Source organism: Diplotaxodon limnothrissa, linkage group LG12 (assembly GCF_057381915.1).
Source record: "Diplotaxodon limnothrissa isolate DT_005_m linkage group LG12, D_limnothrissa_male_GT1.1, whole genome shotgun sequence".
NCBI classification, from domain to species: Eukaryota; Metazoa; Chordata; class Actinopteri; order Cichliformes; family Cichlidae; genus Diplotaxodon; species Diplotaxodon limnothrissa.
Genome location: NC_140607.1, coordinates 39,886,242 through 39,907,302, shown reverse-complemented (window position 1 = coordinate 39,907,302; position 21,061 = coordinate 39,886,242). Strand labels below are relative to the sequence as shown.

Here is a 21,061-nt window from a genome sequence, read left to right as displayed (position 1 = left end):
TTTTCCAATTTAAACGTTATACAGGCTGGGCCATTTATATGGATACACCGTAATAACATGGGAATGGTTGGTGATATTAAAGTCCTGTTTGTGTATATGTGAGGGGGCAAACTCCTCAAGATGGGCGGTGACCATGGTGGCCATTTAGAAGTCGGCCATCTTGGATACAACTTTTGTTTTTTCAATAGGAAGAGGGCCATGTGACACATCAAACTTATTGGTAATGTCACAAGAAAAACAATGGTGTGCTTGGTTTCAACGTAACTTTATTCTTTCATGAGTTATTTACAAGTTTCTCTTTGTTCACAGCCATTGACATGTCGAAGAGGTTAACACGTGAGGAGCGAAATCGTGTTGATATCTGGTGAACGCAGTAACCGGGTCATTGGAGCAGATTTCAATGCAAGACACCCTACGAGACCACCCATCTCCCATGCTGCAGTCAGCAAACTGCTTGCTCGTGAAACTGGTTTAGTGTTGGATTTGCCAAAATGTGGACGCAAGAAAACGGTCACTGATGAAGAAACATCAGTGGCTGTCCTAGCTTCATTCAGCAAGAGCCCACAGCGTAGCACTCGCCGCATGTCACTGGAGAGTGGCATTAGTCGAACATCCCTTCGGTGGATATTAGCTACTCACAAATGGCGCCCTTACAAACTCCAGCTACTGCAGCATCTCAACGAGGATGACCCAGATCGGCCACAGAATTTGCAGAATGGGCAAAACAAAAACTGGAACAGGACCCTCAGTTCACGCAGAAGATTTTGTTCAGTGATGAGGCAAACTTTTATGTGAATGGTGTTAACAAACAAAACCACCGCTATTGGTCTGACACTGACCCACATTGGATGGATCCCTCCAAGACTGTTGGACCAACAAAAGTGATGGTTTGGTGTGGTATATGGGGCACAACGATAGTGGGTCCATTCTTCATCAATGGAAACCTCAAGGCTGCTGGATATTTGAAATTGCTACAGGATGATGTGTTTCCCTCTTTATGCACTGAAGCTGGCACGTTCCCTCAGTTTTTCCAGCAAGATGGTGCACCACCACATTATGGGTGCAGGTCCAAGCATTCCTAGATGAACAGTTTCCTGGGAAGTGGATTGGTCGTCGTGGGCCAGTTGAATGGCCCCCAAGGTCTCCCGATCTGACCCCCTTAGACTTTTATCTTTGGGGTCATCTGAAGGCAATTGTCTATGGTGTGAAGATACGAGATGTGCAGCACCTGAAACTACGGATACTGGATGCCTGTGCTGGCATTTCTCCTGCGGTGTTGCTATCAGTGTGTGAAGAGTGGGAGAAGAGGGTTGCATTGACAATCCAACACAATGGGCAGCACATTGAACACATTTTATAAGTGGTCAGAAACTTGTAAATAACTCATGAAAGAACAAAGTTACGTTGAAACCAAGCACACCATTGTTTTTCTTGTGACATTACCAATAAGTTTGATGTGTCACATGGCCCTCTTCCTATTGAAAAAAACAAAAGTTGCATCCCTGGCCCATCCTGTAGTTCTTTTTTCCCTGTAAAATTTGAACACATCAAAAATGAATTGCTTATTATGCTTATTGAAGGACTTCATAAAGTCACGACTCCCTGACAAACGGAAACAACGGTTTAATACATTTCTGGGTAAAAACGACCCTCTGCAGGTTTCAGCAGTTTGATTTTATTTGAAGAAAATAATCTGGAACATAAAGACAAACATTTATACAACCGGTAAACACGGCTTTCACATGTGCTTCGTCATTTTGGTTGTTTAGTAGAAAACCAACTCACTCTGGGCCTTTGGGGTTCGAATTCTTTACAGGAAATAAACTAAAGTGATAAACATGGTTCATATTTGAATCACTTCACAAAAAGAAACTTCAAAACTACAATCAGTCATCAGTTTATCAGGACGGGTTTCCCTCCTATCACAAACACAGACATACAACAGCACACGCACGGAGTGGGCGGGGCCTGAGAGGACAGGTGTGTCTTCTGTTAGCAGGTTAAAGGTTTGGCACAAAGTGAACTCACTTTGATACTGTCACGTCCAGGCTGTTAAGGGTCTACCCTTAGGTCCTCCTGTGGGATTCTGGGAAATGAACCCAGCCCACAGCAGCTTGTCCAGGTCTCAGACACCTGGTCAGAGGGTCCAGAGGAGTTTGACAGGTAAAAATAAATACATTCAGACCTGAGAGTCCAGACGGGTGTCCACATACGAGTGAGTAAATCCAAAACCAGGGCTGGTTGTGGCTTGGTTCAGGGCTGACTGCGGTTCAGGGTTTAGAGGTTTTTATCTCGGCTCCGTCGGGACGGACTCCACGGCTCTGGTCCAGTCGTGGCTTCACTCGACCCCAGAAGGACCAGAGTCTGTCACATGTTTATTTAAGATAATTCTCAGGGTCAGTTACACGGTTGTGGGTCTTCGTCCTCGGCCACAGAGCTTGTTCTTCATTGCTCGTGTTCCCAGCGAGAGGAAGCGTTCAGCTTCGCCTACACAGACAAACATCACTTTGTTTGTGCCGCTCACATTTGGTCTAAACTCCTGCCATCTGATCAGGCGCCGATCAGTCTATGAGAAAAAGCCCTGAACCAGAACCAGCTCTGGTCCTGGCTCCACCCGGGCCGGTCCGGGTCAGACGTGGAGGCGGGAGGAGCGGAGCTTCCACCTCCTGGATCGCACTTTAAAGAAGAAGAAGAGGAGCATGAGGAAGAGGCAGGAGCACACGTACAGCACCACACACAGACTCATGTCCACACTGTTAAAGCCTAGAAGCCAGACTCCGCCCCCTCCTCCAGCCACACCCACCACCTCCCTCCTCTCCTCCCCCTTCACAGCCTGGCGTCCTGGACGAGGAGTCTGGGTGGAGGACTTCTTCTCCGAGTCGCTCCTCACGCCTCCTTCGTGCTCCTTGGGAACTGGAGGAGCAGGAAGTCGAGGGGGGGTCACGGAGTACTCGGGGGACAGGTTTGAGGCGGCGTAGTGTTGTCGTAGAAAGCGGAGGACGTTGTCCTGGTTCCAGACGTGGACGCCGTTTTTCTCCTCGTGGCAGGAAGCGCAGAGGGAGGGGCTTGGCCATGGAGCTTTAGGGAAGAGGGGGTCGTCGCTCAGAGAGCCTGGAAGGGCGGGGGGAGAAGAGGAGGGTCAACAAGGTTCGGATGACAGCGATCATCAATAAATCTGATCAATAATTCTGATCCTCAGCAAGCTTCCTGTGTGTATAAAGACTGCGCGCGTGCGAATGTCCGAGTGTGCACGCGCCTGTCTGTGCGCGCGCGGGTGCCTGTGTGTGCGTGTTACCTGCCAGCCTCATGTTGACCCGGTTGTGTTGCTGCCACAGCCAGAGGATCTGCTGCTCTCTATTCTGTACGTTGTCCATGCCGACCGCTGCCGCCTGCTCGAAGTGCCGGCCGCACTCCCGGCAGCCAAAGAAGGTTCGGATGTAGCGGCGCATCATCTGCAGCACCGGCGCCGCCTCAGCCTCCAGACCTGTGTCACAGAGGCAGGTCCGTTTAGAGTCACTGGTGGGTTTTATTGCTCTGCTCGTGCACAGCGGCTGTTTTCAGGGAGCGCTGCAGACGAGCAGAGCTCTGATCCCTGAACACTGAAAGGGAAACGTTCTGGAATTTTCCTTTGAGTTACAACAACAACTGAATGAAGTGGAAAACAAAACTGAGCTCAGCTGTGGGGCGATCACACTGTTGGACTGGCACCAAACATCAGACACACAGACAGAGAGACACACACACACACAGAGAGACACACACACACACACACACAGACACACACACACACACACACACACACACAGAGACACACACACACACACACACACACACACACACACAGAGACACACACACACAGACACACACACACACACAGACAGAGACACACACACACACACACACACACACACACACAGACAGAGACACACACACACACACACAGAGACACACACACACACACACACAGAGACACACACACGTACCTGTGTTGTCCAGTGCGGTGGGGTTGGCATCATGTTGAACAGTCAGAACATGGAACAGGGTCCAGAGGGAACACGGGTAGCCTCGAAGCCCCGCCCTACTCCCCTGGCAACCCACCCAACGAAGCTCCGCCCCTAGGAACACACCTGAGATCTACACAGGAAGCGGGAAGTCAGCATCTGTGTGTGTGTCGGCTGTAATACTGTACCAAAGTAAAGTGTTAGTGTAATCAGATTACATTCTGTAACAGCAGTGTGACAAGTTACTTTCTCCAGTGAGTAACTACATAAGGCTCTGTATGACTGATGTGTAATCTATTACTCGTTTCCTGAGTATCGACCGCAGCACTGGCGTTCAGCGTCTCACCCTCATCTTGTTATCCACCAGGTCCAGGACGGCCTGGTACGGGATTCGCTGCAGCGGCATGCTGAGCAGCCAATCAGAAAGCGTCTCCATTAACTTCACCACAGAGCCGCCACCTGGATACAGCTGCAAACACAGAGAGGCGTCAGTTTGTGCTTAAATGAACGAGACGGTGACAGCAGCTGTGGCGGGTTTGTGAGCTCAGAGGGACGCTGAATCCCATACAGGATGAACACGATGGCAGGTCTCCATGTCAACACTTTCATTGATCATGCGTGAGAATCACGCCATCTTGGAGGAGGAGCTAAAACAGCTTGTTTCAGGCACAGGCTGCACTGAGTATTATGAACTGTGAGTTATGCAAAGCTGCTCTGCTTGCCGTGGTTACCTTTGCCACTAAAGTCACCAAGTCCTTGAAGATCTTTAGCTCCTCCCCTTCCAGTGTATTATGGGTAGCCAGCTCGACCCTCAGCAGGTAGTGGAGCGCTGTCTCCAAGTCGGCCGTGTACACCTTAGACCTGCAGAGACGTACAGGTCACCTGATCTGAGGTCCGAGTCATTCTACCTGACCCGATCAGAACGAGTCTCTTACCTGTCAAAGTCCCTCCATGGTTCTGTGTTCTGTTTGCCCGGCAGCGCCCCCACCTGGCTCGCACCGGAACTGCTGGTGCTGCTCGACTTTAAACGGCGCTGGACTCCAGGTAACGTCCTCAGCAAGGAGGAGAAGAAGAAACGCAGCGGCTTCTCGCTGCAGAAGGAGGTGTCAGTCAGAAAATCGAACATCGGTTACTCCCCCTGTTACTGTCCAAGGGTTCAACTTTACCTGTGCAGGTGTGCATGTGTCCCATTGGGATGAAGCAGGTAGATGGCAGGGAAGGCAGTGAGCTTCAGAGCGTCCACCAGGGGGCGATCAGAGCTCAGAGCTCTCATCACCTGCACACCCAAATACTGCAGCAGGTCCAGGATCACCTGGAGACACACAGGTTTGTACAGGTGAGGACACCAACCAACACCTGCTGCACCCGTACGGAACACAGACTGTATATTAAAGATGGCCATAACTACCATGATGTCACTCTTGGGGTGGGCATTTGTACCACCTCCATCTTTATAACCTGGATGTAACTAGCCCCGCCCTGAATGCTCCCCTGCTTCCTGTTCCTCTGACTCTAACGGGACCATCATCTCCAACATAAACGTCATGTTTATTCTGTCACAGCTGAAACTGCTGATGAGAACTCAAACTCATCAGCAGCAAGTTTCCAGGTGAGCTCATTGCAGAGTGTCGCCCCCTGCTGGACATCAGAGAGACATGAGGCTGAAGCGCTCCTTCAGACAGATGCACTGATGTACAGACGGGCAAAGTGTGCTGTAGGAAAGCAGGATAGGAAGTCCTCAGCAGGTTGGTGGTGACTGAACTTTCAAAATAAGAGCACAGACTGTATTGTAAACGTATATAGACGGAAGCTACACTGAGTTTTCTAAATCGACGCGCTCGTCTCCGTGTGTTGCAGGTTTATCGGACAGCGCTTCCTGTTCCCGTTCTGATCTGTGACTTTGACCGAGTCTCCTCTTTCCTGTTCTGGTTACCTCTCGCCCCACGTACGAGTCCGGTTCCTCCACCAGGATGGCCGTGTAGTGATCTGACCTTTGACCCAGCAGAGGTAGCAGTTGAGCAGCGCTGCAGACGAACATAAAGAGCGAGGTTAGCAGTGGCACAGACTCCGACCCGGTCCAGGTTTAGGTCCAGGTACCTGTAGGGCTCTAAAGGAGGGCAGTGCTTGGGCCGGTCCAGATTAGTGTGGTTCTGCAGGACGTTCACCATCAGCTGACGGACAGACGGGATCGACCGGTCTGCACCTGCACACACAGTCATCGTTTTTAACAACATAAACAAAAATACATGTCTTTATTTAAAAGGTCGACTCTTGTGTTTGTTTTTAATCGAGTCCTAAGGAAGGAAGGAAGGAAGGAAGGAAGTGAGCGGGACGTTCAGGTGAGTCTCACCTCTGTAGGTCGTCCCTCGCTCCGATGGTGGACTGTGGGCCCAGAAGAACTGAGGATAGAAAAATGAGGTGGTTATTACCCATCAGCCCCTGCGGGGGGCGACACTAACCGGCAGCAGTGTAAACACCTGCAGCAGGTACATGCTGACGTACCTTGAAGGTGGGGTAGAACTTGATGCTGTAGTCCTTACAGACGTCAAAGTTTTCCTCCTGAGCGCAGTCCAACACACCCACGCTGATGGCATCCTGCCAGTCTGACACACACACACACACACACACACACACACACACACACACACACACACACACACCTTCTTTAACCTGCTGACAGGTGCCATCCAGTTTGGAGGTGGACGAGCTCGTTATGTGTGGAGTCGTCGTGAGTTACGATGACGCGATTCATCAGAAGTGCACTCGCTCACTTTCTAATAGCAGTAACGAGCGTGCGCCTAAGACTCGCCATTCATCCCTTTTCACCCCGCGGACGCCTGCACGACGGTTAGACAGACCGACGGCGGGAGAAACACAGGCTGAATGCAGACCGAGGTCCAGGTGTGTTTCAGCCACAGGTGTGTCGTTCAGGCCAAAGTTCAAACAGGTGCCAGAAACATCGATTTCCTCTGGTTTTCATTCTTCTACTTTGTCTCTTTGATGGTAACGCAGAGAGAGCGTGCAGTTACCCCCTGCAGCCTGCAGAGGGCGGCAGCAGTCACCATTTACCTCTGCAGGTTTAAAAGGAAGCGTGTGTGTCACTGTGTGTGTGTTAGTCAGGGCGTGTTTCGGGACTGGTTGTTTTGTCGGTTGCACACGGTTTGAGACTGTGTGAGCGTTGCTGAGTCCTGAAGCAGGCTGCAGCCCCGTGCTGCACAGGTATCAGGTACTTCTATTTAAAGCAGCTCCCTTCACCAGTTTATCCACAGCACTGTGCAAAAGTCCTGAGCCGCCCCTCATGTCTTTATATTCCAGAGGAAAATTTGAAATATGTGCAGCGCTTTCTGGAAATGTGCAAACACAAATGTCTGTGACTGGACATGACTCTTCACGCTGCTCATGTGCTGTAGAAAGTCCAGTTTCATTGCATTTTTTAGGACACACTGCAAAGCATGCTGGGAAACGATTCTGGTTATTAGCAGTCCAAAAATCTTGGGCAGTGATTACTCAAGACTTAAAAAACGACAACAGTGTGTCTCCTGCAAAATATAAAGAGATGTGGGGCGGCTCAGAACTTTTGCACAGTGCTGTAGATGAAGGGTGACACTTGGATTAAAATGTGATGCCTGTTGCACTCAGTGACGCTGGGCTGACTTTAACTGGCTTCAAATCCAAAACCTGTGTTACAACGACCGCTTCCAATACTTATTATTGCTAATGGAACTGAAACTTTCATGTAGTCTTCCTCAGAACAACATGTTTGTGCACACGTGCAGTGATCCGGCCTCGCTGGGAGGTCGGGTTGTTTCATCAGAAACTGGTTAAACTCTCATAAAAAAAACTTTCTCAAATCTCCTCGCTGCCTCTGTGGCAGGGAGGGGCTGTGACACAGGGGACGCAACAGGAAGAGGAAGTGAGGAAACCTCATGAGTGTTAGACAGAAGCTGCTGCAGAGCCCACATACTCCTCTGACAAAGGTCCAGAACACCAGAGAAGAAGTCTGAAGACCTCCAAGTGTTCAGGAGGGCTGAGCAACCCCAGGCCTCCCCCAGAACAGAGAGCCTCGTATGGCTTTACTGGCGTTGGGTGACGAAAACATCCACAAAATTCACTTTACATCCAGATCACAGAGGACAGGAGCGCTTTAAACGTTGTTATGATCCAATGTTGTCAGTGTTTTGTGTTAGGCGTGACTGTTATGTGTTTCCTGTTTTACTTTGAAGGTCTGTCTTATCTCAGTGTGTTCCGTTTACGCTTCCTTGTCTCGTCAGTTCTGATTCGCCCCAGCTGTGTTTCCCTCCTGTTGTCCATTCCCTGATTGCTCCCTCTATGTATTTAAGCCCTGTGTTTCAGTTTGTCGTGATCGCCCCTGTGTTGTAAATAGATGTAAATAGTTGTCGATACTGTTTTTACTCGGTAGCTGTAGGGGTGAGAAGCCATTTTTCTTTGGGAACCTTTTCTCCTGTTTTTGGTTAGGGAGGCAGGTAAGACACCTGTAAATTATGTTTGGGGTTTTCTGTGAAGGTAAGCCAGCTGCAATTCATTTCTAGAGTTTTTGTTTGTTTTGGCCATGCTCACCCTGATGCCTGCTACCTTTTGGGACTCAATAAACTGACTGGCTGTTGTGAAATCTGTGGTAGCTGTTTTTTGTTGGTTCGTCCTCCTTAAGAGCAGGGAGTGGGGGGGCATTTTTCCTTATTTTTATTTTCCTTATGTCGCACGCTGGTTTTCCCTGGGCTGGGGTGTAACAACGTACAGGTGAGAGGTTTAGGAAAAACAGTCTGCAGGGAAAGACGACGCAGGTGACGGTCAGAGGGAGGGTCCTCACGTGGACAGGTATACAAACATGTGAATGGAAACTGTGTGTGTTCGATCTGGTGGGAAAAGATTAGGAGCCGCAGGTGCTTCAGTACAAACACCATCGGGTCCTCAAGCTCCGGAGGCCCAGGAGGGACACGTCTGCATTGGTGACTCCAGTAACAAACATCAGAGTTTACCTTCATCCACCTTCTGGGCCCTGTTTCAGGAAGCCGGTTTAGTGCAAACTCTGAGTAAGTATACCCCGAGTTAACGAAAACTCTGGGTTTTCGGTTTCACAAAGCAAGTTTAGATTAATTCTGAGTGAGTTACTATGACGACACACTCCGTGAAGCTAACCTGCCCCCTAGCAGGTTTACTACAACTAACCCTGACTGTCTCCGCCCCTTTGTCGGAAACCTGACTGTAGGAAGTGTCAGACATGGCGTGCCACTTCCTTGAAGAGCCAGTAGATGTTGAAGCCCAAATTCTCCGCAGAGCTCTCCGCCGGGAGAGAGTGATTAGAGCGCGTTTGGACATTTTATCATTTCCTGATGATTTCCTGTGTGAACGTTACCGTTTTCCAGCACAATCTATAATTTATTTGAATAACATCCTCAGGCCTAATATTGCTCATGTGACACATCGCGGACATTCTCTCAGTTCTGTACATATTATTTGTATCGCACTTCGGTTTTTTGCAAACGGGAGCTTTCTGTATAATATTGGTGACGCTGAGCACGTTTCCAAGGCTACCGTCTGTCGGGCAGTCAGGAATGTTACAGTTGCACTGAAACGTCTCCTGTACTCGTTTGTGGTGTTCCCCGGTCATAGACCCACAAGATTTATCAAAGAGGGATGCCACAAAATTGCAGGTATCAGGATGAACAAAACTTAATTCATGATGTGGTGATACTTGGACTACTACTTAAATTTTACATTTATTCTCACGGTTCCCAGGCGTGATTGGCTGTATAGATGGCACTCACATTCCAATCATTGCTCCTTCAGTAAATGAAGGAGACTATGTGAACAGGAAGTCTTTCCACAGCATTAATGTGCAGGTACATAGTTCCCTGTAGCATTTCAAACTAACAAATTATTTCATTATAGTAATGGATGCTAATTTGTGTTCTCTGCACTGTGAAGATCATATGTGATGCTGCCAACATTATCACAAATGTGGAAGCCAAGCGGCCAGGCTCTGTGAGTGGTGGTGGCGGAGGACCCCCACCTGTTTTTCTGTTGGCTATAACGGGCCACATTTGAGCATACAGAGTAAGCAAATATGTACTTGTAATGTGCTCAGATAATTTCAATAAGTGCTTACAGAGGGGAAATTAATGTAGCCTCTAACTGCAATTGATTTACATCGGACAAACAGACCAAGCACTATGGCTCATAATACAATTACACCTTACCTGTTTGGACTATATTTTTATATTTCATTTTTACTTGCTGCCAGGAACGTTTGGGGCCTGTTGGGTTGCACCTGCGCTCACATCACATCACAAAATAAAATGTATGAAATAAAATATAATAAAATAACGTGTTAAATGGGTGGAAATCCCTCGATCAATGTTTATATTAACACTCACGCATTGACTCTGTCGGCTATGTTTTGCCATGCATGCTCCCTTTCTTTTGCAGCTGAGGCTGTGTTACTTTTTTTCCGCAAAATTTGCATGTTATCGGCATATGCTGCCATCAGAATTTCGGCCTCAAGCGCTGTGAAATACATTGACCGCGCCTTCTTTCCCTCCGTCTCCATGGTGACTCGCTTAATCTGTGCTCCACTAATCAAGGGTCCGTTCTTCGTACCTCGCTAAGTAAGTTAGCTGGATTAGATTGTTGATGATTTCGCGTGATCTTGGATCGTTCGGTTCCCCGAAGCTCATCCGGGACTTGCTGCCATAGCAACAGAGCCGTAAGCGTAAACCTGCTCGGGAGCAGGTTTACTTTATGTAAACAGGATTAGATCGCGGCCATGTCGGCCTCATTTATACGAAAACAACAGCGATATTTTACCACTGTTTTACCATAAATAAATATTATCAATGTAACTAAAGATAATGCAGCACCTGATCCTTTTATTGATTTCACACAGATACATACAGGTCATTTCCTAAAAAAAGAGAATGATTAATAGTACATTTCCATTACATGTATTTGATTATTTCAGATGTAATTCATATTTTAGAGTAGTAATAGTAAATTACTTCGTGTAATCAAGATGGGAGACCACGGCTATAAAAGCGAAGGTGGATTTGGGAAGCCTGTCGCAGCCATGTCCTGTCCGTATACACGAGCCACCCATTGCGGAAGGTGCAAGATTGATAAGGAGAGTTCTCAGGATTCAGCGTATATTGCGGGACAGACAGGATCCTTTAGCTCAGCGCGACAGTGTGCTCATAGAGAGATATCGATATTCCCGTGAGGGTATTATTTACTTAACCAACTTGTTGACGAGGGGGTGCAGGACCACCACCTGTCTTTTTTTGCTCCGCCCTTTTCTTGGTTGCTGTTATAAACAAACAAACAGATTATTTCAGGGTCTCTTTCCAAGAGACTAAAAGCAATATAAGTGATAAATATTACCATTCTGTAGAATATTCTTATATTTCACTTTTACTTGTTCCCATGTTCTAGTGGGTCCTGTTGTGGCTCTAATGTGAAAGAGGATATAATATAACACAATATAATATAATATAATATAATATGATAAATTTACCCTACCGCCTACTGCTGATGGCCAGAGGGGCCGATGGCGCGATATGGCAGCCTGGCTACAACCGTAGCTGCCTCCACCAGTGTGTGAATGTGAGAGTGAATGAATAGTGGTATCGTAAAGCGCTTTGGGTGCCTTGAAAAGCGCTATATAAATCCACTCCATTATTATTATTATTATTAAATTACTTACGAGTTTAATTTGTCAGCAACTTTCTGCCAGCCCTCTCTCCTTGCTTTTGCAGCCTTTGCAGTGTTCCCTTGCGTTTTAATTAAACTCTGAAACTCCTGAAATCCCTCACTCAGGAGTTCTTGCTCTGCTGCCGAAAAATACCGAGCGCGCGCCTTCGACATTTTCGCCGACCAATCAGAGGGTTGCCGATCAATGTTTCTACTATCGATGCGTAGCCCCTGTTAAGCCACCCAGTGATCTCACATTACTTCATCCAGCTGTACTGATCGTCAACAACAGGTGTGTTCGGGGAACCGGATTAGCGAGCTCAGAGTTAGCGCGATGATTTGGTCTCGGATGTGTCATTTGATCTTGGATGTAGTAAGCGAGGTACGAAGAACGGACCCCTGGGCTTTATGTATCCTCGTGCGTGCGCTTAACTTGGGGTTAAAGCAACTCCGCGTTGACTGAACTAATTGTTATCAGCCTTTCTGAAACCGAATATTCCGAGTTGGACAGTTCAGGGTTACTCAACCCTGAGTATCGTTTTTCACTCTGAGTTTTCTAAACCGGCTTCCTGAAAAAGGGCCCTGCTCTGGTGTGGCCCTCACTGGCTTCCAATCAGTGCAGCCAATCGCTGATCAATAACCAAACACATCATAACACAAATCAAGAGTCTCAAATACTGATCAGTATCTCTGCAGTCATTTCAGCTTTTAGCTGTGACCTTTGAACTGACAGCCTTTAAAGCCCTTAAACCTTTGTTACCGAGTCTGTTCCACTCAGCAGGGACACACCTGAGTCCCTCGCACTGTTGGCTACCTGCCGTTAGCACCTGACGCTGTGTCCCCAGCTGCCCTCATCGTTAGCACACCTTCATCCCGGGATGTCGCTTCCTTCGGTCTGTAGTTTGAACGATTTACCTGTCCCAGCACGTCCACACACGGAGTCTCCCTGCCATTCAGAACCCCATTGAAATAAACGCTACATTTAAGTTTCTCTGAACAACCGAAAACGTTTACAAGAGCGAGCTAGCAGCAGGAAAATGAGCTAAAAATAAACAACTGATAAGTTTATTGTTAATTGTTTTAACGCCGAATCGGTACAGAGATCTGACGTCATCGGAAAGCACTCAGACTATGCTTAAAATTTAGTCCTATTTTCACCGATTAACGGACACGATGTAAACAGCATATTTTTGAATAGAGTCTGGTTTGACCCGAACGCACGGGGAACAGTATCTTCGCAGCAGTACCTTTCACGTCCTGGGCCAGAGCCTTCCATGTGCTGGAGTACTGGATGCAGTGTCCACACCAGGACGAGAAGAACTGGATGAGCCAGGCCGAGGACGAGTTAGTGACGGCGGACTTCAGGCTGTCGCTGCTCAGGATCACCAGCGGGTCCTCCTCCGTGTAGAGCCGGCCTGCGCCTCCCAGGGAGCCGGGCACCAGGCAGAAGACCGTCGCCGCCGCTCCCAGCCAGAGCATCGCCGCCATCCGAGAACCAATACACCGCGAACAGGGAGTCAGAGAACCACAGAGTCCGAGCCGGAAACCAGCCTCAACAGCCGGGGAGACATGAGAGCAGAGGCCCGCTGAACGTACGAAGCTCGGAGAGCAGCCGACAGAGGCCTCACTCCGAGCCTATACCGGGACACCGGCGCACGCGCAGTCTATGTGGGTCTCCGTTTGAGTGGGACAGTGTCCGTGACGCTGTGACGTAGTGGCTCGTGTTGCTTTAATAGACTATCTCCGACGAGCGTGCGCTGCGAGCCGGTCTGACGCGTTATCCCTCTGCTGCGTTCAAGAGTGCTCGGAAAAGTTAGACTTCATTGATGAGAGCCGTGCATTAATACTCAAGTACGCATGTTCGTACTCGCGTGCTTGTCCGTTCCAGTCGGTACTTCGTTCACACGGGAGTGCGGACCTCCTCTACAGCTGGAACTGCATTTAATTTAACCGTGATTAATATTTGCAATGAAAATGACACGTGATAGAATAATTACATGAACTAAAACATTTCTTTAATAAAAAAAAATGTAATTTCAATTTAAGCACAAATTCCCTTTTGCACTGCCAGTCAAGGTTGGGACACACCTTCTCATTTCAACTTTTGCTACTTTGTACATTATAGATACAAACTGAAGACATCAAATATATTTAGATATATGGCATTATGCAGCAAAGAAAAAATGAGAGATAACTCTAAATATGTTTTATGTTTTAGATTCCACCCTTTGCTTTGTTGACAGCGCTGCAAACCCTCGTTCTTCTTTTAGTGAGTTTCATGATGTAGTCACCTGACATGGTTTCACCTCACAGGTGTGCCTTTCACACGGGTTCAATGGTGAAATTTCTTCCCTTCTTAATGGGGTTGGGACCATCAGCTGTGTTGTCAGAGGTCAGGTTGGTACACATCTGATAGCCCTATTAATAAAACTTGAGTTGGTCCTGCGGGGCAGCAGGTGATGGAGGCGGAGACATTCATGAGGCTCCCACAGGTTGATGACAGATATCAGACTGTAAGAGAAAGCAGCGCTTGATTTATAATGCAGGAAAAAACAAAGGCATCAATTCTTCTTGTTCCAAGCTTCAGCTCGCTGTTTCACTCCTGCTTTAATCTGGTTTCTGTTGGAGTTTCCAATTCCCTACAGCCTGTGAAAGCAGCGTGGCTCTCTGCCGCCCCCTGCAGGCCGAGCAGCAGAACAACCGGAGGTCCTGAAGGTGTACTTGGTTGGATTGGCAGGCAAAGATCAGCTCTGCTGAATGTTAAAATGAGCGTGCGTACTGTCACAGCTGTTCAGAGGTGTGCCGATGGAAGTTGAGCCATGGCGCTCACCAACACGTTAGTGATGACGCCGCTTCAGACTCGCAGGCAAACCAAGCTCTGCCCTCCGCTTTTTCACCACTGCTGGTCTGCAGGGTGAAATATTCATGTTTGTAGTTTTGATCATTTCTGATCTGTGACCCCTCACTGAAACAAGCTTCATCAGTATCTGACCAGTGGGGCACTGGGGGAGCCTGGGCTGCAGACTGGAGGACCCGGCCTTTGAACCCTCAAACTCTGAAACAATCAAAACAAACAAAAGTACTACAAATACTGCTATAAATATTACTACCAGTACTACAAAATAACCGGGGGACGGTTTGTGGTCAGTGTCATGATAGGTATGAATAGTTACTGATTCAGATGTAGTTCATGTGGAAGCCCGGTACTCAGATACTCAGATACTATGACGTACAGCTTCCAGTAACACAATCCGTCGATGCTTCCAAAAGTGGCTTCGGTGCTGTCTTACTACAAGATGACCATCCAGCTGCTTACCCATCCACTCACTGACGAACTGAGCAGCGTTACGCACAAAGAGAGAAAGAGATGCTAGCAGTGCAGAACGTTTCCATCAGTACGAATATGGAAGAGAAGTGAACGTGGAGACAGATCAGAAACTACTATGTACAGTCTCATTAGGAATACAGACTCCTAATGAGACTGCAAAAATGTCAGGTACATGTTGTATGCTCACCTTATTACTAAATTAGGCAGAGCACTCTGAATTGAATCAGGACATAAAGCACGGTCTTTATGTTGCTTTATTGAACACTGTCCATCTTACAACTAGCCACTTAACGGGGCTTCCCTCGGACAACAACAACATCCGGTTCAAAGGTCATCACCTTAAGACATAGCCATATCAATACATGACATCCCCCTTTTCCTTAGACTCAAACTTTAGTTGTAATAACTTTGATGTCTTTTTTTTTTTTTTCCACAATGAACATTCTTCTTGTCTTACTTTCTAACAAGTATATAATCTAACTGTCTCACCACACATGTACCTTTCTTTTTTCAATATATACATGTCGAAATACACATATGAACTTGAAACTTGCCAACTTTAAGTTACCTCTTCACCTTAACATATTATAGTTCATTTCACCACAAAATCACGAAACCTCTCGGGTATCTTTTTAGCCCTCTGTGATCTACTTGGTCTCTCTGGCCCCTGGGAGCCCTCTTGTGGTGTTGGAGTGAAGGTGTCAGTCTTTGTGGGTGTTTCACCTTCCTCCCTTTCAGGTATTGTGTCATAGTGTCCTTCTCTGGTCTCATTCGTCTCGTATTTCTTCACATGTGTGGTATTCCGGTGATAGCAAGCTCCTGTTGGTGATTCAATAATGACTTGGTTTCCAGTTCTGCTTACAACTTTGTGTGGTGTTGCGTTGAATGGTGTTGTAAACTTGTCCACTTTGTCTTGTTGAACCAGCACTGTGTCTCCCGAGTCAACTTTTGAATACTCAGCTCCCCTTCGTTCATCAGCATAAGTCTTTGATTTTCCCTTCTGTTCAGCGTCTCTGTCACGCACGTCCAACTCCGTTGTTTTTGCCTCACTGATGTTCGGTAACTTTCCTCTCATTTTGCGGTTGAACAGTAGTTCTGCGGGACTTTTCCCTGTGGTTGGATGTTCAATGCTGCGATACACTGTTACATATTTTCTTAGCTCTCGTTTCCAGTCAAGTCCTTCGGCTTGTGCGATCCTGATTCTTTTCATCAATGATGCATTTTGACGTTCCACTTCCCCATTTGCTTGAGCCCATTTTGGTGTAGTTCTTATATGTTTGATTCCATTAGTTTCACAATATTCTCTGAACAGCTCAGATTTGAACTGTGGGCCGTTATCAGATTTGATTGTAACTGGTAGCCCATGTCTGCTAAATATACAGTCAATAGAGTCAATGACTTTTTCAGCAGTTGTAGATGACATTACATCATACTCATAGTACCGACTGTAGTAATCTATCAGTACAAGTATTGAGTGGTTCGAAGGTAGCGGTCCCAGTAAGTCTACCGCCACATCTCGCCATGGTCCATCTGGTAAAAGTGTGTTTCTCAGTGGTTCAGGTGGATCTGGTCTGGCTACTATTTGACATCCGTGACAAGCTTTACAAAACTTTTCTGCAGCTTTGTCCATCCCTGGCCACCAAACTTTTGTTCTGAGATGCTGTTTGGTTCCAACAATTCCTAAATGTCCTTCATGAGCTAGTGACAGTGCTTGAGCTCTGAGGTTTTCTGGCAATACAATGCGAGTTCCCCGCAAAACTATGTAGCCGATGACACACAGTTCATTTGCAATGGGTGCATATGTTTTGCATTTTTCAAAGTGTCCATTTTCAATAGCTCTTCGCACTTCTGTTAATTCTGAGTCTGTAGCAGAGGCTTCTTCAACCTCTCTTGTTGTGAGTGCTTTTGGAGTAGCATTAATTGCAACAAATCTCACATATTCTTCAGATTCATGCTTATGTGTCTCTTTTGACGTGGTGTCAGCCAGCAGTCTTGACAGTGAATCCGCAATGTTTTGCTTTCCCGCAATGTGCACTACTTTAAAGTCATATGGTTGCAGTCTGAGAACCCATCTTTCTATGCGTGCCCAAGGTTTAGATTTCTGGCTGTATATGACCTCTAATGGCTTGTGGTCTGTGATGAGGTCAAACTTCCTGCCATACACATATGGATGTAGTCTCTCACATGCCCATACTAGTGCTAGGGCTTCTCTTTCTGTTTGAGAATATCTTCGCTCACAGTCTGTTAAACTCCGACTTACGTAGCACACTGGTACCTCTTCTCCGTTCTGTATTTGTATTAGCACTGCGCCCAAGCCTACAGGGCTTGCATCTGCTATGACTCTGGTTGGGGCTTCTTTGTCAAAATAGGCTAGGGTACCTGCTCTGGCTAACTCAGTCTTTAGTCTTTCAAATGCTTGCTTTTGTTCTGGCCCGAATGTAAACATAGTTTCTTTTCGAGTTAAACGTCTTAGTGGTTCAGAGAGTGTAGCAAACTGTGGTATGAACCTGCTACTGAAGCCTACCAGTCCAAGAAAGCTTCTCACCTCAGTAGCATTCTTCGGTTCTCGGGCTTCCACCACAGCTCTCACTCTTTCTTCAGTCGGGCCGATGCCTTTCTGTGTCAGCAGTATTCCCATGAACACGAGTCTGTCCATGTTGAACTGACACTTCTCTGAGTTTAGTGTCAGGCCACAGTCAGAGAGTCTCTTCATCACAGCATGCAGGCGTTTATCATGGGTTTCCTGGTCTGGCACGTGTATGATTACGTCATCTGAAATGTTCTCAACTCCTTCAATGCCAGCTAGTGCATTGGCAATCTCATGCTGATATTGCTCACTAGCTGATGAGACTCCAAATATTAGCCTTTTGTACCGGTATACTCCGTTGTGCACTGCAAATGTAGTTATCTCTCTTGACTCCGGGGTAAGCTCTAGCTGATGGTATCCCCACTTAAGATCGAGTTTGGTGAAGATTGCAGAGCCGTTTAGTCCTTGCAAGATTTCATCCACAGTGGGTATGGGGTATCTTTCCCTGATTATTGCCTCATTTGCTTTTCTCATGTCTAAGCACATTCTGATATCTTTGTCACATTTCTTTGGGAGTACCACTACAGGATTTACCCAAGGTGTAGGTCCTTCTACACGTTCTATAATGTCCATGTCGATTAGTTCATTGATCTTTTTCTCCACTGCATCCCTCAAATGATAAGGTATGCGCCTCAGTGGCTGTGCTACTGGTTTCACATTTGGATCAATGTACAGGCTGATCTGTTTGGTGTTTAGCTTTCCTACTCCTTTGAACACTTTTGGATACTTTTCTTTAAGAGTGTGCTTTAAATCTGTGACAGCCGCCACATTTTCACCTATTTTCAACACTCCTAACTTTATGGCAGTCTTTTTCCCCAGGAGTGGTTCACCATTACCTCTAATCACAATAAATTCAGCCTCTTCAGTCCTGTCACCAATCTTGATTTCACATCTGAATGCACCTTTAACCGTGCGTGCCTGTGCTGAGGAATATGCATATAAATTCCTCTGCTCTTTGGGTACATATGAGCGACATTTTATCTTTTCAGCTTTTAGCTTTTCCCATATGTTTTCTCCCATCACATTACTTGTAGCTCCAGAGTCAACTAACATTTTCAACTCTATTCCCCCAACAGAAAAGGTAAGTTTCTCAGGTATATTATCATCATTTACAGTAAATGCATAATCATCTTGTTCAACAGCATTCACATTTTGTTTCTTTTGTCTTTTTGTACGACACATTTTTGAAAAGTGGTCCTTACCATTACACTTGTGACATGTTTGTCCTCGTGCTGGGCATTTGGGATCTTTGCCCATGTGGTCAGTATAACCACACCTGTAACACTGTCTTTCTGTTTTATTATCATCTTTCATTTTTCCTTTTGGTCTGTTGTTCTTCTCTTTCTTTGCTGTAAAAATCCGGCTGACCGTGTCCTCTCCTTTCTTTTCCCCGGTGACACTCATCGCCGCCATCTGCTCCTCCACACGTTCACAGTGTGAAGCCACCTCTAACGTGCGATTTAGAGTTAAGCCTGGACCCTCCTCAAGCAGCTTTCTCCGTACATATTCAGAAGTGCATTTACTCAGGATAGCGTCCCGTATCTGGTTATCATTGTCAGCTTGAAAGTCACAGTCTTTTGCAGCTCGCCTCAAACGTGTACAAAATTGTTGCACAGTCTCACCTGGTGTTTGGGACAATTTGTGGAAAGTTTGGCGTGCGTATGCTGCATTCACTTGAGGAACAAAGTAAGTGTTGAGCGCAGTCACCGCAGCGATGTAATCCTTTGCTTTTTTTTTTTTTTTTTAAATCACTTTATTTAAATATCAAAATTCACAATTACAAATACACATAATACAAGCACCATGCACAAATTATTCACATCTTATTTTACATATTATAATAATAAAAGCTCCCACGGCAGGTCTTTTCCTAACCACCCTTGCTATCTCTTAATAATTTACAATAGATACATTAATACAAAAGTTAAATTAATCAAACATATTAACATTAATTATATCTTCAAAAGGTCCCAAGGTAAAGGGCTATTCTTTTTTTGTTCTAAAGTCTTCCTCCTTCTCAGGTCTGTAAGGATATTTTTGCACACAGCAACGCTATCTATCATTTTTTGCTCAATGACCACCTTGGCTCTGGTTTTCCAAATGTGGGTGTTAATGACACACATAATAAGCCAAAAGAGGCGTCTTTTACTGTCATACATTTTTTCTTTAAACAGACCATATTTTATAGCTTGTATATTGTTGTCAATTTCAAAACCCATTTTAGTCATCTGTTGTCTGATTTCTACTGTTCTATAACAGGATAACAGTAAATGTTCAAGGGTTTCATCCTCGACACACCGTGGCATTGGACATTCTTTGGTGGTAACATAACAGCTCCACTGCACCACCGCTCTAACGGGGAGGCGTCCAACAGATATCAACCACACAGTGTCTCTCATATTTTCAGAGATTAATTTGTCGTAGATATTTTTAACTACTAGCGGGCATTCTTCTACGCCCACGCCCTTATATTTTATCTGTCCTTCATTATTTTTACTGTTAATTATATTGTATACTTGTTTAGTGGATACTTGTGTCCAGTTAATATTAAGGTCTTTCCACTGTTCCGTAGTGTCACCAAAAAGGAGTTTATAATACGGCATATTGGATCTAGCCCTACCTTTTAGTTTTCCCCATTGTGCTTCGTTACCTCTAATCCATGGGGTTCTCCTATTAAGAGCGCTAAACACATTTTTAATAAAAGGAATTCTCAAAGTGATACGGAGATCTGGCGCACCCAATCCACCACATTCTTTGCCTTTATACATTAAGGTTCGTTTCGTAACCTCACGGTTTGTTCCCCATATTAATTTAACACACAGTTTGTTTAAAAGTAAAAGTGATTTGTGAGGAGGAGGAAAAACCGTGGCAAGGAAGAGAAGTTTAGATACTATATGGGTTTTAACTATATTTAAAACTTTGCCTCTCCCGTCTGTGGTAGAGTGGAGAAGACGTCCTGCACGTCCTGTCCGGCCATGTGCAGTAGAAGAGCGCGTCTCCGCTGTCTGATCGCGTCTGTAGCATCATCCGTCAAAATAAGACCTTTCCCATCAGCAAACAACTCGAAGGATGTTAACCAGCGCGTCCATCTCGGTCCGAGCGTAGCTGGATCCGTGTAGCAGGCGAACGGTTGAATACCCGACTTTTCCATGTTAGCCCACAAGTTTTTTTTTCCGCTAACACCGTGCCGCCGCTGGGTCTACTTCTCACTTATTACTAAATTAGGCAGAGCACTCTGAATTGAATCAGGACATAAAGCACGGTCTTTATGTTGCTTTATTGAACACTGTCCATCTTACAACTAGCCACTTAACGGGGCTTCCCTCGGACAACAACAACATCCGGTTCAAAGGTCATCACCTTAAGACATAGCCATATCAATACATGACAGTACAGGTTCAGTACAAGCCAGGAAATGAAATGTACATCACATGGAGGGG

At 46.2% G+C, this 21,061-nt stretch overlaps 1 protein-coding gene across 1 annotated transcript; it reads right to left on the bottom strand.

Moving 5' to 3' along the window:
- Positions 1–1,669: 1,669 nt before the first annotated feature.
- Positions 1,670–13,328, bottom strand: qsox2 (quiescin Q6 sulfhydryl oxidase 2). The gene is made up of 12 exons (XM_085366960.1): positions 12,954–13,328; positions 6,505–6,605; positions 6,353–6,401; positions 6,100–6,205; positions 5,936–6,026; positions 5,169–5,314; positions 4,938–5,093; positions 4,734–4,863; positions 4,349–4,471; positions 3,985–4,135; positions 3,296–3,484; positions 1,670–3,111 (listed from the first exon to the last, which is right to left on the bottom strand). The coding sequence occupies exons 1-12, from the start codon at positions 13,192–13,194 to the stop codon at positions 2,630–2,632; spliced, it is 1,965 nt and encodes a 654-aa protein (XP_085223086.1). The 5' UTR covers positions 13,195–13,328; the 3' UTR covers positions 1,670–2,629.
- Positions 13,329–21,061: the final 7,733 nt, after the last annotated feature.

Excerpts from the sequence above, each read along its gene's own strand:
- qsox2 (XM_085366960.1), bottom strand. The coding sequence starts at position 13,194 with ATGGCGGCGATGCTCTGGCTGGGAGCGGCGGCGACGGTCTTCTGCCTG. Across the intron at positions 6,606-12,953 it reads TCTGGCCCAGGACGTGAAAG|ACTGGCAGGATGCCATCAGC; the intron begins GTACTGCTGCGA and ends TGTGTGTGTCAG. Across the intron at positions 6,027-6,099 it reads CCTCCTTTAGAGCCCTACAG|CGCTGCTCAACTGCTACCTC; the intron begins GTACCTGGACCT and ends GTTCGTCTGCAG.